At 44.2% G+C, this 14,591-nt stretch overlaps 1 protein-coding gene across 4 annotated transcripts in view; it reads right to left on the bottom strand.

Moving 5' to 3' along the window:
• The window catches only part of SNX19 (sorting nexin 19), a 39,786-nt gene extending 26,150 nt beyond the window's left edge, over positions 1 to 13,636 (bottom strand). For 2 of the 4 annotated variants that reach the window (XM_027579341.2, XM_027579338.2), the window contains exons 1-8: positions 11,901 to 13,636; positions 9,357 to 9,495; positions 8,233 to 8,333; positions 8,005 to 8,124; positions 6,006 to 6,136; positions 4,648 to 4,741; positions 3,970 to 4,150; positions 917 to 1,046 (exon numbers count right to left, since the gene is read on the bottom strand). In XM_027579341.2, coding sequence (XP_027435142.1) covers positions 917 to 1,046; positions 3,970 to 4,150; positions 4,648 to 4,741; positions 6,006 to 6,136; positions 8,005 to 8,124; positions 8,233 to 8,333; positions 9,357 to 9,495; positions 11,901 to 13,604 — 2,600 coding nt within the window. In that variant the 5' untranslated portion in view covers positions 13,605 to 13,636. Of the gene's footprint in view, positions 1 to 916; positions 1,047 to 1,280; positions 1,429 to 3,556; positions 3,884 to 3,969; positions 4,151 to 4,647; positions 4,742 to 6,005; positions 6,137 to 8,004; positions 8,125 to 8,232; positions 8,334 to 9,356; positions 9,496 to 11,900 lie in introns of those variants that run through there. The other 2 variants (XM_027579339.2, XM_027579340.2) reach the window with 2 other exon arrangements.
• Positions 13,637 to 14,591: the final 955 nt, after the last annotated feature.

The raw sequence follows: 14,591 nt of genomic DNA on the forward strand, positions 1-14,591 counted from the left end.
TCTGAGAGTAGGAGGGAAGATTTACTTGCTCCTTGTTAATGGATTTTCTACTTGTAGAACTGACACATAATTCTGTTTTTAAAAATAGTTTTTCTTCTTGGTGTGATCTATTATCATGAGACATAAGCTAACAGAAGAGGTCAGAATTGGGCTTGTTACTTTAGGATCTGCCAGGATGTCTCAAAAGAGAGAAATCAAAACAAGAATGGTCAAAACATAAGCAAGCACTATCTATATCTGGTTCTGAGACCATGTCTCTGGCCATCCTGAATTTAGCAAAGTTTGTGTCAGTTTCATGGTTAGGAAGTTAGCACCTAAAAACTCCATCCATATGCAGACCTTTTAGGAGATGCAAGTGGTGTTGGGATCACAGTCCACATTTTATATCGAAGTATACTTTTATTCCTTACCATCCTGTGTAAGTACTTTTTTAGTTGTGAATGTTTACATACCTTTTGGAGAAAACAATCTTTATTTTCAGAGCACTGATCTGTTTTCTCCTTGTCTCACTGCTTATCATCACAGTAAATATATACTGTCAGTGAAGAGAAATGTCCATTTTACCGAGGTGAAAGGTATAGGGCTTGAGGGCATAACTGGGTGGAGAACTGATCCCTGAGCAGGAAGAGTTGAGGTGAAGTGTTTTAAGATCACAGGCAGTGTCTATAACTCAGTGGATTATGCCAGAAGTCTTACAGAAGCAGACCCATTTAGATGATGAGGTGATTAACACAAGCCTTTTGGTACTCTTCAGGCAGTCTTCATCCCTGTGCACCTATTACAGAGTCTCTGTCTTTCCTTATGGCTGCAGGTTTCCTGGATTCTACACTTTCCCTCTCCAGTGCAGAATTCAGCATCACATTCAACCCCTATCCAACTTGAGACTCTAATACAATGGAGAACTCTGCCATCTTACCTCTGAACTAGGGTCCCAAACACAAGATGAAGAACTTTCTGCATGTTTTCTGTACATAGCCATCTCCACTGCTCCATCAGCAGCAAGAGGAGTAGATCTAGGGCTGTGTCAGCGAGCTCTGTCTCTGCTCCTGGGGTATGAAAAGGCATCAAAAGTAACTCAGAAGAGACCCATTCTGGAGGAATGTATTTTTTTTTTTAATTTTTTTATTGTTATGTTAATCACCATACATTACATCATTAGTTTTTGATGTAGTGTTCCATGATTCATTGTTTGTACATGACACCCAGTACTCCACGCAGAATGTGCCCTCTTTAATACCCATCACCAGGCTAACCCATCCCCCCACACCCCTCCCCTCTAGAACCCTCAGTTTGTTTTTCAGAGTCCATCGTCTCTCATGGTTCGTCTCCCCCTCCGACTTACTCCCCTTCATTCTTCCCTGGAGGAATGTATTTCAGTGCACTGGATCTTCACCCTTATATCAATCATCTTGTATTTCTGTAATTCTTCTGTACTTAAATCAAGAGATATTTATATCTAAAAAGTTCAGTGATAGGTTCTGTATTTCTTTATAATTCTTAGTTTATATTCCTTAGTCACTTAGTAATACTTATCTTTCTAAATGATTTTACATATAATTATTTTACCTATCTAGCTTCTGTTTCTTTTGTATTTCCCCCTGGGAACTAAATACATTCTGTTCCAAGTAACTGCTCCCAACTAGTGACTAACTGGAAATGGCAAGGCCCAGTCTCTTCCATCTTTATATTCCACTGGCCTCCACAAAGCATCATGGAAATGTTGTGGGCAGCAGATTTGGGGAAAGTTTTGGGATTCATTCTCCTGTAAACAAGTTGCTTTGAAAGCATCTCCATTACACAGAGCTGTTGGGTTGGGATCCAGAAGGCTTCAGTCTGGTTTTGAGAGAACATGCGGTTCGAGGAAGAGCACTCTACCTTTGGTAAAATATGCCATGACAATGACTGATTTCTTTCCTCTTTCAAAGACTGGAAAGACCACAAGTGACTTCACACCCATGCTAAGCTGAAGGCTCCTGAACAGATGTACTTTATGGATGGAAGCATCTGTTCTTTTAACCCCATTCAGGGGGTCCCTTGTCATCTGTGATTTGCTTCCCAGGAGATGTCCCCAGGAATACATAATGTTCCAGAATGAATCTCAGCAATCTGGTGCTACTGCTGTGATTAATATAATTAATCATCAACAGTAATTTTGTTAGTCTAGGACAAATGGGTATTGTCTTGGTCAGCTTGCCCAAGTTCTCCTCCCTAAAGAGTTCTTTAGGACATTTAGTAACTTCAGATTTAGATGAATCTTCCAGAACCGAATCCTACTTTTTTCTTAATCCCATCTAATATATATATATCTTTTCTGTGCTGCTTTTCAAGGGGGCATGGGAACTGATATGCTTTCTTTCCAGTCATTTGCTCAAAGACAAGATATTCAATTCCTTGGGAAACAGCACCATCCTGAGCATCAGCCACCCTCGTGGATTTTATGATTTTCTCAGGTTTAGCGTTTACCTAGAGCTGCCACCATGTGGTGACAGCTAGTCATAGCAGTAAAAAATAAAGCAAAAAGAGGCACCGAGTCCTCTGAAGAAAATGGTAAATTTCCTGTCATGTGAGCATTTTGAGTTTCTCAGGGCTAGAAGAAAAGCTCAGGCATAAACTATACTCTTAGAGACATGATGTTCAAAATTTACAGGCTTGACTTTGGCTAGAATTATACTGTTTTACCCATTTCCTCTTATTTGTAACTTCCTACAGTTCTCTGACGCTTTTTGGTCCTAACACTTCATTTACTTAACCAGTGAGATATGTGGGAAGAGGTGGGGTTGTGAACTTCATTTTTCACACAGTTAAGCTGAGGTCCATACAGTAGAGGTTAGGTGACGTCGTTCAACGGCACCTGAGAAACAATGCTGAAATCAGCCTTTTTTTCTCCCCCCTTCTGAACCCAGGGTTTTGTGATCTTTTCTTTTCAGTGGGAGCCTCAGTCTTGGTGGAACTGAAAAACTTTTTTATACGTTCTAGCTCAACAAGCACACTAATATCCAGGGCTCCCACTTTTTCCTCTGTAAAAAAAAAAAAACATCTGCACTTCTTCTGGGAAGCAAACCTCCCTGTCCTCACCTCTTTTCCCTTCCTGCTCTATGTTGGGTAACTGGGTGGCGTCATTTGCTATGGCAGTAAATAAAACAAAAGGAAAAGATCCAGGGAAAAGGAAGAATTCCATGTTGTACTTCAGTTGCCCTATGGTATATCTAAGTGGAGATTTCCGGTAAGCAACTGGAAATACGACAGCCAATATTTAGGCATCGTCAGCACACGTTAGATTTAAAATCAAGAGTACAGGGGCGCCTGGATGGCTCAGTCGTTAAGCAACTGCCTTCGGCTCAGGTCATAGTCCCAGGGTCCTGGGATCGAGTCCCCCATCAGGCTCCCTGCTCCACAGGAAACCTGCTTCTCCCTCTCCCACTCCCTCTGCTTGTGTTCCCTCTCTCACTGTGTCTCTGTCAAATAAATAAATAAAATCTTAAAAAAAAATAAAATAAAATCAAGAGTACAAATGAGATCACTCAGGGGTAGTATGCAGAGTAAGAACAGAGAGCCAAAAATAAAGTTCTGGAAGGCTAGTAAGGGAACCAACAAAGGGGACTGAGAAGGGACCATAAGAGAGGTGGAGAGAAAACTAGGAAAGGGGTACCACAGACACGAAAGTATGTAAAGGGAGTAGTCCAAAAATGCCAAAGCATGGCAAAAATAACATAAAAGAGATAATGATATGATAAGCATGGATCTTATTTTGCTGGACCAGAACTTCCAATTTTTGTGCCCTGCTCCTCTGACTCAGCTCTGGGGACCGTGTCAAATTCTTCTTTGTATCCCAGGACTCGGCACAGCAACTCAAACACTGGTGTTTAACACATGGCTTGCTTAGCTGAACACAAGAGAAATTACATCAACAACTCCCAACGGTCACATCCTACCTCCCTTCTCTGTGGAAGCGGAGATCTTGTCACGTACCTGGATCACCATTGCTGAGGTCTCGGGCCGGCACAGCTTCATCTGACAAGTAACCATCCGTACAATCTTTGGGGATTTGTTCAGAATCTTTTTCTGGGGCTTCTGCTGGCTGCATTTCTAATAACTTTGTCTGTTTTTCAATAAAGGATTCCATCCCAGACGTGGATAGGATCTCTGACTCCTGAAGAAAGAGCCAGCGGCACATCACATAAAGAATGAAGAAAATAGGAGATTAACCATGGCCCTTCAGCTTTTCCCTGTTCCTTCCCTGCATCAGTATCATGAGTATAGAACCCAACGGACTCTGTGACCACCTTCAGAAAATTTTCACTTTCTACCTAAATTGCAAGTAAAACAGTGTCTTTTTTATTCTCACTCGCTGCAAATGCATTTGGGTCATCTGTTCTCTCCCAAGAACTGGGTTTCCTTCTCATTCTGCCATCCTTTATTCCAAGGCCATGACCCTTGAGAAGCCAACCTGCTGGCCCAGAGTCGGTAGGAATTAGAAACCACTAAGAGAAAATACTTTTAGAATAAAAATTAGAGATCCAGATGCTGGTTAAGTCCTTTAGCAAGGTACCTACATCTCTCCTGACTTTGGAGAATGTCTCAATTGTCCGTAACTGCAGTATCAACATCCCAGCTATTAATTCCAGGAGTTACCTAGGAAATTCTTACCACATTGCCTTCCTGGAGACAATAGAGAATCTTCTCAGGTGCCTCAGTTATAGTCAGTGCTGGAGCAATCTTACTGGAGAACCTCAATCTGGACCTGGCATTGACACAAAGAGCAGAAACAGAATGTGATTCATGGTTTTGATCTCCAAACAAGGGCTGACAAGTATTAATGCTTTAAAACAAGAACACCCATACTTATTCTTGGGAGTTTACTGTGGTCAGAGTTGCCAGGAAAGACCTGGCCCTGAAATTCCCAAAACGATATACATTCTGGCAATTCTTAAAACATAGTACAACCATTGCGCTAAGCTATGTCCACGATGCATTTGAGAAAGGGCTTTTGTTAATGTAAAACAGGGACCAGTCTATCATGGTCGTATTCCCATAAGTTAGAAGAATGGTGAGCATATACTACATACTCATTAAAAATATGTTGGAGATTAAATTGACAAGTGACATAAACCAAGGTTTTTGTTGTTGTTAGTACCCTTTTCATACAACCACTTATTCTCCTAGTGTTCCAAATAAAAGTAGGGAAGGGACCACAAGTGCTAACCTCATGTTCAAGGCTCTTATAAGCACAGATATCATGGTCACCCTTCAAAATATGGGCTCAGTGAAAAAAGGCTAAAAATTGTTTTATTGCTGGTCCATGAGACATGAACACAGAGACAAAGACAGTCAGACATACAGACACAAACATACAAACTCTCCACCCTCCCAACACACACACACACACACACACACACACACACACACACACACACACTCTCTCTCACTCACTCTTTCTCTTCATAATGGTCCAGATACAGATATGAAGTTTACAGTAAGGGTTAAGTGTGGTGCCCTTCCCTTCCACATGTTGGCTTTGAAAGGGTGTATGTGGGACTCTAGTGCAGGACAGAATAGCCTAAAATAGGCCCTACACGTTTATTCTGGCTTTTTCCTGTTTATTGCTAGTACGTGCATCTTCTGAGCTAAGATTTCAAGAAATGATGACAAACAGAGATCAGTTATAAGCCTTAATTCTTAATAGGAAAGAAACACCTCAATTTTCCAGGAAAATAGAAAAGGAGAATATCCATATTCTACAGTTTTCCTTCTAGTCAAAACTCCCTGGTCAGTTTAAGTTCTGGGTTCCCATGGCAAGACAAACATTCAGCAGGGAGGCCTATGCTGGATCTCAGGCTCCTTTGGGTTGAGGGTCGAGGAGTGTAGGTCTGGCTTTGTATAAAAACTGGTATGTATGACCCATCTCCTCTCTCCTAGGGCTGGAGAGTGGGGATAGGCTTTGGCTCAGGACTGGCAATCACCCTGAGAACTGGAAAGGGTCCCCGGGTGACTGAAGGGCTTCTCACTTGCTAGGCTTCTTGCCTTCTGCCTGGGGCTTGCTTTCTGTCTCGGCCTCACTCAGCTCTTCTGTGGGGCTCTGGGGTTCGGAGCGAGGAAATGCTGTCTTCAAGGTGTCCACGATAGCACTTACCACCATCTGCAGGGGTCAGAGGTGCAGGGTCAGACAGAAACCACCAAATGAGCAGTTGTCTCAAGGTGCTTTATGCAATGAAGATGAGCAGATAGCTAGGCTAGCTAGTGGAGCCTTTTCATCAGCATAGTCAGATACCAGGCAGATTTACTGGCAACTATCCCCCCTTTCCTCAATGGCCATAAAAATCTGCTTCCTCACAGTTAAGACAAACAATGCCATGGGAAAAGAAACCAAAACAGTGAGATAAATAAAAAGCTGGGAGTTCTGCAGGCTGGTGAAATACTTTTCATTTTTCAATTTCTTTCCTTATATATGAAAGAAGGATTTTTAATTTCCAAATCAATAATACTTTCACCAAGATCTGAATAAATGGAAGTGATATGGCAAAGAGAAAGAGTAAAGATTATCAAATCAGAAATACCTTCTAGAAGCATATATAATATTAACATGTTCAGAGAAAATTCACAGAGTAAAGAACTGGTTTTTCCAGTTAATCCAAACAATTTCTCTTCTTTACAGAAAGAGTAACAAAAATCACTCATGTCAAAATTTAGGAATCTGAATTTGATATAAACTACTCATAAAGACCAAATAAAACAATCCTCCCTGAAGAGTAAGAGTTGTATTTCTCAGAATGGAAAAATGGCATATAGACATAAAATAAAATGTACATATAAAATGTACAAATGAAACCCTAAAATACCAAAGAAATGAAAAGAAATCTTGTCTTTTGGTGCTCCTTGCTACTTAACAGTGCCGGCTCAGAGCAGCATCACGCCTTCCTTACTTTATGCCTGTGTTCATCCTCCACCAGGGGTACAGCTATGACACAGCTGAAACAGGGCTGAAGTGTCAGAGAAAGATGACAGGAGGGGACAGCAAACCAGGGAGAGAACACAGAGGACCGCACGGATAGACAACGCAACTTAGAAAATATAACTTGCTCTCAAGGCTCACAAAATTGTCGTCTCTGGGAGGGTCCTTATCTGCTCTGTTCACTGCTGTATCACCAGCAGCTAGTCTTGTTCATGGTCAAGCTCATACTTGACCAGGCAAGCAGTAAGCGGCTGGTGAGTCAGCAAGTGAACACATCTGTGTGGATGGACACATCTGCATGGAATTCTGGGGATTCTACCTCATTCATCCCTTTCCAGTTTGCAGCTTTTTCCTCAGAGCAGTGCATGTCTCCTAATTCCTACCACATGAAATGCCACTTTTTCACTGTACCCTCTGAAGTCTAGAGAGAGGCCAGCCTTCTGCCAATGAGTCAGTGTTTTCTAACCTTTTAAAACATATGCCATCTTTGGATAAACATAAACTGCAGACTTGTGCCCTGGAGACTCTAAAATCAGCTGGTAATCACTGCTTACAGGATATGTGTTGCACAAATGTCCTTCGCCTACCATCTCCAAAGGTTCTGAGATACCCTCTCAAAAAAAGTGTAATTCTTTCCATGCTCTGTTCTCCAGCAGAGAACACTACACCAGTCTAAATCAAGCTTAGTGTCCTATCTTGGGGGTCTTTTTCCTAAGTGACCAGCACCAGGAATGATCTTTATCTCCAGGAGAAACTTTCCTGCCCCCACGGATCTACGGAGGTACAGATCTATCCTTACCTTCCGCTGCTAGAATAACAATGTCATAATATCCCCTAGGAGATATGTGTACACATATAGCGTCGTAGTTGCTCACTGTAATTCAGCAAGGTGATGGTCCAACCAATATTTGCAACAGGTCTTAAAAATTCTAGTCCACGTTCTATGGACTCCTCTCTGCTTTCTCTCTGTACCCGCTACCTCCTTTATTTTTCAGTCACTACCTACACTCTGGTGAGAAACTAAAGCTGAGTGCACACAGTGGCCCTGCTGGTACCTTGTCTATTCTGGACACCATGAATGGTTTCTTGACAAAGGCAATACGAGCATCTGTGTTCAAAGCAAGGAACTCCTGCATCTCCTCACTGTTGGCGATCTCCGGAATGGCACAGAGTTGCTGCAAAAGACACAAGAAGGATTTCAAAGAGAAATTCAAGTCTCTTCAACTTGGCTTGGGTATCTGATAATTAGAATGAGAGCACAGCCGAAACAGAAGGACGCTGACCTTTAGAAAGGATTCCAGGAGGCTCTTCCGGGCTTCTACTCTGTCACTATCCATGTTTCCAAATGGAAGGTCCGGAAAGAGCTTTTTAGGACCCTTCACATCTTAAAAAAACAAAAAAACCACAAACTCATTCACTTAACATTCACTGAGAGATATTCCATATAAAATACATCATATATGTAAAGAAAACAGAACTGTTGCATATATTCCTGAGATTTTTTATTTCAGGAGTTCCAAATATACCCCAAGGATATAGTACATGCAGTCTACTCTCATTATCGGTGTTCACGCTAAGGTATAGGAGGCCATATGCTACAGTAGTTACAAATGAGGGCTCTGAAGTCTAGGTGCCTGAGTTTAAATTTTTGCTCTAATCCCTACTATAAGAATGCCTAATTCTTCTTTGACTTTTTTCTCTGTAAAGTGGGGATAATGATAGTTCTCTATCTCATAAGCTCTTAGGAGAATTAAATGAGCTAATATGTGTAAAGTACTTAGAAGAGTACCTGGCATACTTTTCAAGCTTGGTTCAGTAGTAACTATTGTTATTAAGAAAGAAAATGCGTAACTGAAATAGACAACTTAGGCCTAAACTCATTAAAAGGTTTATTTGGGTGATCATCAGTTGTTGTTTTTTGTTTTTTTAAACAAAGCAGCTGCTTACTAGCTTATTTTTAGAGTTAAATTTTATTCCATTTTCTTACTGTTCCTGTGCCCTATGGGTATCAAATAGCAAACACCCAAAAAGCCTGGTTGTTAAAGGAAGGATAGCAAGCATTTCTGGCTACTATTTTAAGAGCAATTCATCTCTGTATGTATGTGGAAAAGTTGATTTAACTCATGCTACCTCACAGACACAGGTGGAAATGTGAAGTTTCTTAAAGTTTCTTAAGCTTAAACTAGATGGGCCCCAGAACAAAGCATTAAGTGGCAAAGAAGTGCCTCAGAAAGAATGTGATCAGTGCTAGCCAGCACTAAAACCCAAAACATCTGAAAGCAAACTGGGGGAACACGGGCCCCTTGATGCTGTGTTCTCCTCCTCCATTCTTCCCCACAAATAGTAGGCCTCCAGCCTCTCATATCAGGGAGATACATGTGTAAAGCGGGCTGGGGAAACTCCTGACTTTTTATGAACTTTCGGAGATCTGATTTCTCTTCCAGACGCGTCTGCAGATTGAGGAACTCGCGGTAGCGGCGATTCACAGTGTGGTAGGCCACCTGCTGCAGGCCACTGCTGTTCTCACCATCCAGGGCCGTCTCATACTGTTGAATGAACACATTTGTTTAGGGCATCAGCTCAATGGCCACACAGTAGGAGCAGGGTAGAGGTAAAGGGAGGGAGACGTTCCTATTCTGTTTCTTTTCTCTTTTTAAACTTATTTAACAGAGAGAGAGAGAGAGTGCGCGCGCGCACAAGTAGGCAGAGTGGCAGGCAGAGGGAGAGAGAGAGAAGCAGGCTCCCACTGAGCAGGGAGCCCGATGTGGGGCTTGATCCCAGGACCGTGGGATCATGACCTGAGCCAAAGGCAGACACTTAACTGACCGAGCCACCCAGGTACCCCTATTTCTGAATCTAGTAGATCTGATTGCTGCTCTGAGTGTTAATGAATAACTCAAATTCCCAGGGCTGCTGAATTAAGGAATGAGATGTGTTTCCCAACATATGTGGCCCAGAAAGAGCAATGAGTTTTGCTGTTCTCCATTCTCTCCTTCTACCTCAAAACTCCCTCCTGCAAACACTTTCTTTACTTATAAAAATGGCTATAGGGCTCCTGGGTGGCACAGTCGGTTAAGTGTCTGACTGTTGGCTTTGGCTCAGGTTGTGACCTCATGGTCATGGGATTGAGCCCTGTGTCAGGCTCCACACTTGGAATGGAGTCTGCTTGGGATTATCTCCCCCCCGCCCCACCCGCTTGTCTCCCTCTCTCGCTCTGAAATAAATCTTAAAATGGCTATATTACTATTTTTCACATCTCAAAGAGTGAAAAACAGAAGGCACAAGAGCACCTCTTTCACTCCTAAATTATGGGTTGGATGTTATAAGAGGATAACCATTTGCCATTATACTTGACCAGTGATTATTTATGTTAGTTGGGGGGAAGATCAAATAATCCAAAACAGCTGATGAATAAAATCATTTGTTTGCCTGGAATGCATTAAAGGAACATGTGTTTTTATTTAGCTTTGGGCAGGTTAATTATTATTCTTGGAGCTAAGCTGAAATTTTTTTTTCTAAGCACATATCATCTGTATGATTGGAAGTCACATGAAGACTGGAGATGTTGTAAGGGGTCAAAGTTTGCTGTCTTCATATGCGTGGAGGGCCAGTATGTGGGAAAAGATAACTTGTACTGAATGTTCCCGCAGAGCAAACACCCTGAACAGCATGAAAGCTGCAACTCAGTACAGGGTATACTTTTTGACAGAGTAGTTAAGATATAATGAAATGATGTGCAAGAACTATGTATGTACTTGTTCTCATTAGGGGTAGGTTACCATTATTGTCTGGAGGAGGTATTATACTGTGGGGCAAGTGATGGAAAAAATGATCTCTTTGTTGGTGAGCCTTAAGGCTGTCTTAAAATTTTCTAGAGCCAGAGAGAAGTATTCATTATGAACTGACATGAGGAAAGTAGTAGTCCCTCAGACCAGCACTGAGAAGGAAAGGCCTGGGTAAGAGACACAGATAGAATTCAGGGTGGGACTCTCAAACTTGGGGCACCTGGGAGTTTCTGTGGAATATTCTGCTCCCTAAGAGACACTAATCAATACTCATACATTCCCAAACCTGGCTGCACCTCAAAAATCACTTGGGCTGTTAAGGGAACATTCTCACTGCTTATTTAACCTTTTTATTTTATTTTCAAATATGCCTCAAATTTTCAGGCTTTATACACACCTTAGGATAACCAGATGTTCTTCTGAATTACAAGCTTAAGAATCTCACCTTAGCAAAAAAAAAAAAAAGTTTCACCTTAGCAGTGATTTAATCAAGGAAAGATTTCTATAATCTATAGATTCTATAGATTCTGATAGGCTCTGACAGATCTGAGTGAGAATTTACAAAAATCCCTCCCTCTTGGGAGGCAGTCTATCCTAAAGCCAGTTTTAGGGAGCTGCTGCTGTAACTGAACTCACCATCTGATACATGATGATACATATGATACCTCCTTATCATCTCTGCCAAGTAGTTCCTACTTCTGTGCTTAAACAACTCTAGGAATTAGAAACCTGGTACCTTCTGAGATATAATATATATGTGTGTGTGTGTGGGTATATATATATATGTAAATATGTATATTTACATATACATGTAAATAAACTTCCTAAACAAAGTACAGAAGACACTAGTAATTAAGAAAGGAAAGAAATTAACAGGGAAGTTTGGTAAGAGAATTTCTGGACAAGACTCTATATTGGGAACCACTGAAAAATATGACCCTCAGTATCCTAAGAACCCTGAGATTCTAGGATTGTTTGCATAGATTCTAAACAGAAGCCAACTCTGTTTTACAAATGATCTTCAGACCATTCACATATAGATTCTTGTCAAATTAAATACAGTAAATGAAGAGTAGCCTCTCTCCCTTAGAATACTAGCTTCATTGACTCTGCTTTCCAAACCCATTCCCAGCCCAGAGTGGGTGACCGTATTCTAATCCTATTACCTTCACCGTGTAGAGTGTGTATGGGTGGAATCCAGTGCCACTGTGCTCTCGAGCAGTAATGGTACCAGTGATACGAAGGTTCTGGATGACAACTGGGCCATCTGGACTGGTCAGGGGCCCAAAGCTGAAGGTGGCTGAGCTGAGAGGACCACTTGGAGAGGAGGAAAGCAGAACCTGTGGCAGATTAGGATCTACGGAGCTCACACCATTGGGGAGAGCCTTCTCTAAGCATGAGGGTCGTGGGGGGCAGGTCCTTCCTGGATCTGTCAGCAAAGCTGTAAGAGAGGTGACATCTCGTTGTTCTACTTCCTTGTCTGCTGTGTCAATGTGGATCTCTGGGCAGGAAGTCAGCATGGAGACCAGCAGCCCTGTCTCTGTTTCTGTTCCTGGACCCAGCTCGGCCTCTGCTCCTTCAATTCCTTCGGATCCCTCAACATCCTTAGACTCCAGAGACTGGGGACCCTCCAGGGTACACAGGGCATCCTGGATCCTGTCAGAGAGGAAGTTGCCTGGAGTCATGAGCATGATGGTTTCCTTGCTCAGTTCAGACAATGGAGACTCCAGCTCTGTGTCTTCACATAAGAACAAAGGGCCTCGAATATCTGGCTGTAGGAAATGAGATGAGTTGTTTCCTACTTTTCTTTCTTCCGGGACTCCACCCAATTCTCCCTCTATTGCTTCATGGCCTTCTTCAACTTCTGGGGAGTGATGGGAAGGCCCTTCTGGCTCATTACAGTTCAGTAGCACTGGCGCTGCTGCTGGAGACGGGGCTCTCACTTCTGGCAGGCTCTGTACCTCAACAATCAGTGGCAGAGATGTGGGCAATGAGGGCTTTTCCAGGGCACTGGCTGGGGAAGTTGGTTTAACCACTGCTGTCGGATTATTTCTGGCCTTGGAAAAGATGCCCACAAGTACAAGGTGGATCCAATCAGGATCTGACAGCTTGCTAATCAGTGGTAAGATTACATTGCAAGTAATGAGTTCCACCACTACATGGCGACCGGTCCGGGTCTCCAAGTGGGGCTTTGGCACTAGTCCTTGAAGCAATAAATTTACAATGCCACGTGTATAAGCGACCTCAGTGCTGGCGCTTTGCACAGCAGGATGTGGGGCAGTAGCTCGGCAGTAAGCCTCCCAGAGCTGGGAGGGCTCAACTGTACCACTCTGCTTCCCAGCCAGGGCTTCCTTCGCCTGAATATAGCTCTGCAGGTGACAACCGCAGAGAGTCAGAACTCTCTGGACCAGGGCATGACTGTCCACCATGCCCATCCTCCTCCGGAGCTCCTGGACCAACCCTCTCATGGCGGCCTCCATTTCTTCCTCAAAGGCTGGCTCCTGGCTCACTGAGCGATACCAGGACGACACAAAGTCCCGAATAATCATCTGGATGGTGCGGTCGATCTCCAGTTCCAGTTGCCTCTCTGCCTCAGGGTTTGGAGGGTAGGTGGCCACTGGGATGAAACGTTCCAGGTGCAGTCGACCTGAAGCCCCCACAATGGCGTTTGAGCCCAGCCATCCACCCAGCACCGCTAGCAATGCAGACAGAAGGCATAGGAGCCACACGTTGACCAGAAAGTGGATGACCAGGAGCCAGCCGAGCACGATCCCCACAGCCATCAGCTTCCGGCTACTCAGCAGGTTACTGAGGTTCCAGCTGGACTCATCTGGAGCCTCTTGTAACGAGGACACTGTCTCTGCCTTCATGGCTAAAAGGGGCAGATGGCTACTCAGACGATCGATCACCCTCTTTCTACTTCACTTGAGGTCGGGAATGAGACGTTAACTGTGTACGGAGACAAGGCTATCTGGCGTGCTATTCAGGGCCCCGGGCGGAGCTCTGGGCCCTCGGCGTCCTACAGGCACTGCAAAGCGACAGGGGCGGTACTGCTTCTCCCCCTCGCTCCAGCCCGTTCCAGCCGAGACTCCGCAGCCTTCATAACGGAGGTCGGAGAGCCTCCGCGCTGCCTGGGGAGGGCGGGGCAGGGCCTACGGCGCCTCTCACCCAACACTTACAGACGCCGAACACCGGGTCATACACCGCTGCGGGGCGCGCCCAAACCGAGTCCCGATGTGCGGGGGTCACAACGGTGTCTTCGCCGCCGCCCTCGGAGTAACCCTCCGCCGGGCTGGGGTCCCCGGGCGACTGCCACCAGCAGCCCAGCTTTTGTCACGGCTGCCGGCCGGCAGCCGCCGGCGACGACTTCCGGGTCGACGGCGGCGGAACGGGGCATGTTGGGAGAGCGGCCGCGCGCCCCGAGGCGCGGCGCTGCGCTGCGCGCTGCTCCCCCTGGTGGCGAGGAACAGCCGTGACAGCACCAGCGGAAAGTGGTCTCAGAAACTGGGTTTGCAGAACCCGTGCTCAAGGGTGGGGCAAAGTTCCCACAGGGGTGTGGAGCAGAGAGCGGCCGTGTAGGCAGTAACACTCGAAGACAGAGACTTCTAGCTTTAATTATTAAATGGAGTCGTCCAACATTTCTTACTGCTTAGGCAAACTCTCAGTAATCCAGTTTGTTTTAATCCCATGTAGGCATTTTTTTCATTGGCCCGATACACTTTAACAATTTACCCCGCTTCCTCTGGCGCCCCCGTGCAATCCCCAATACATAGCTCACGTACCTTGTTCTCAGGAATTGCAGAACACGAGGCGTACAATCTTAATACAGAGATAGATTTATTCCTTAAATTTCATAT

The sequence above is a fragment of the Zalophus californianus genome, chromosome 11 (assembly GCF_009762305.2).
Source record: "Zalophus californianus isolate mZalCal1 chromosome 11, mZalCal1.pri.v2, whole genome shotgun sequence".
In the NCBI taxonomy this organism is placed as follows: domain Eukaryota; kingdom Metazoa; phylum Chordata; class Mammalia; order Carnivora; family Otariidae; genus Zalophus; species Zalophus californianus.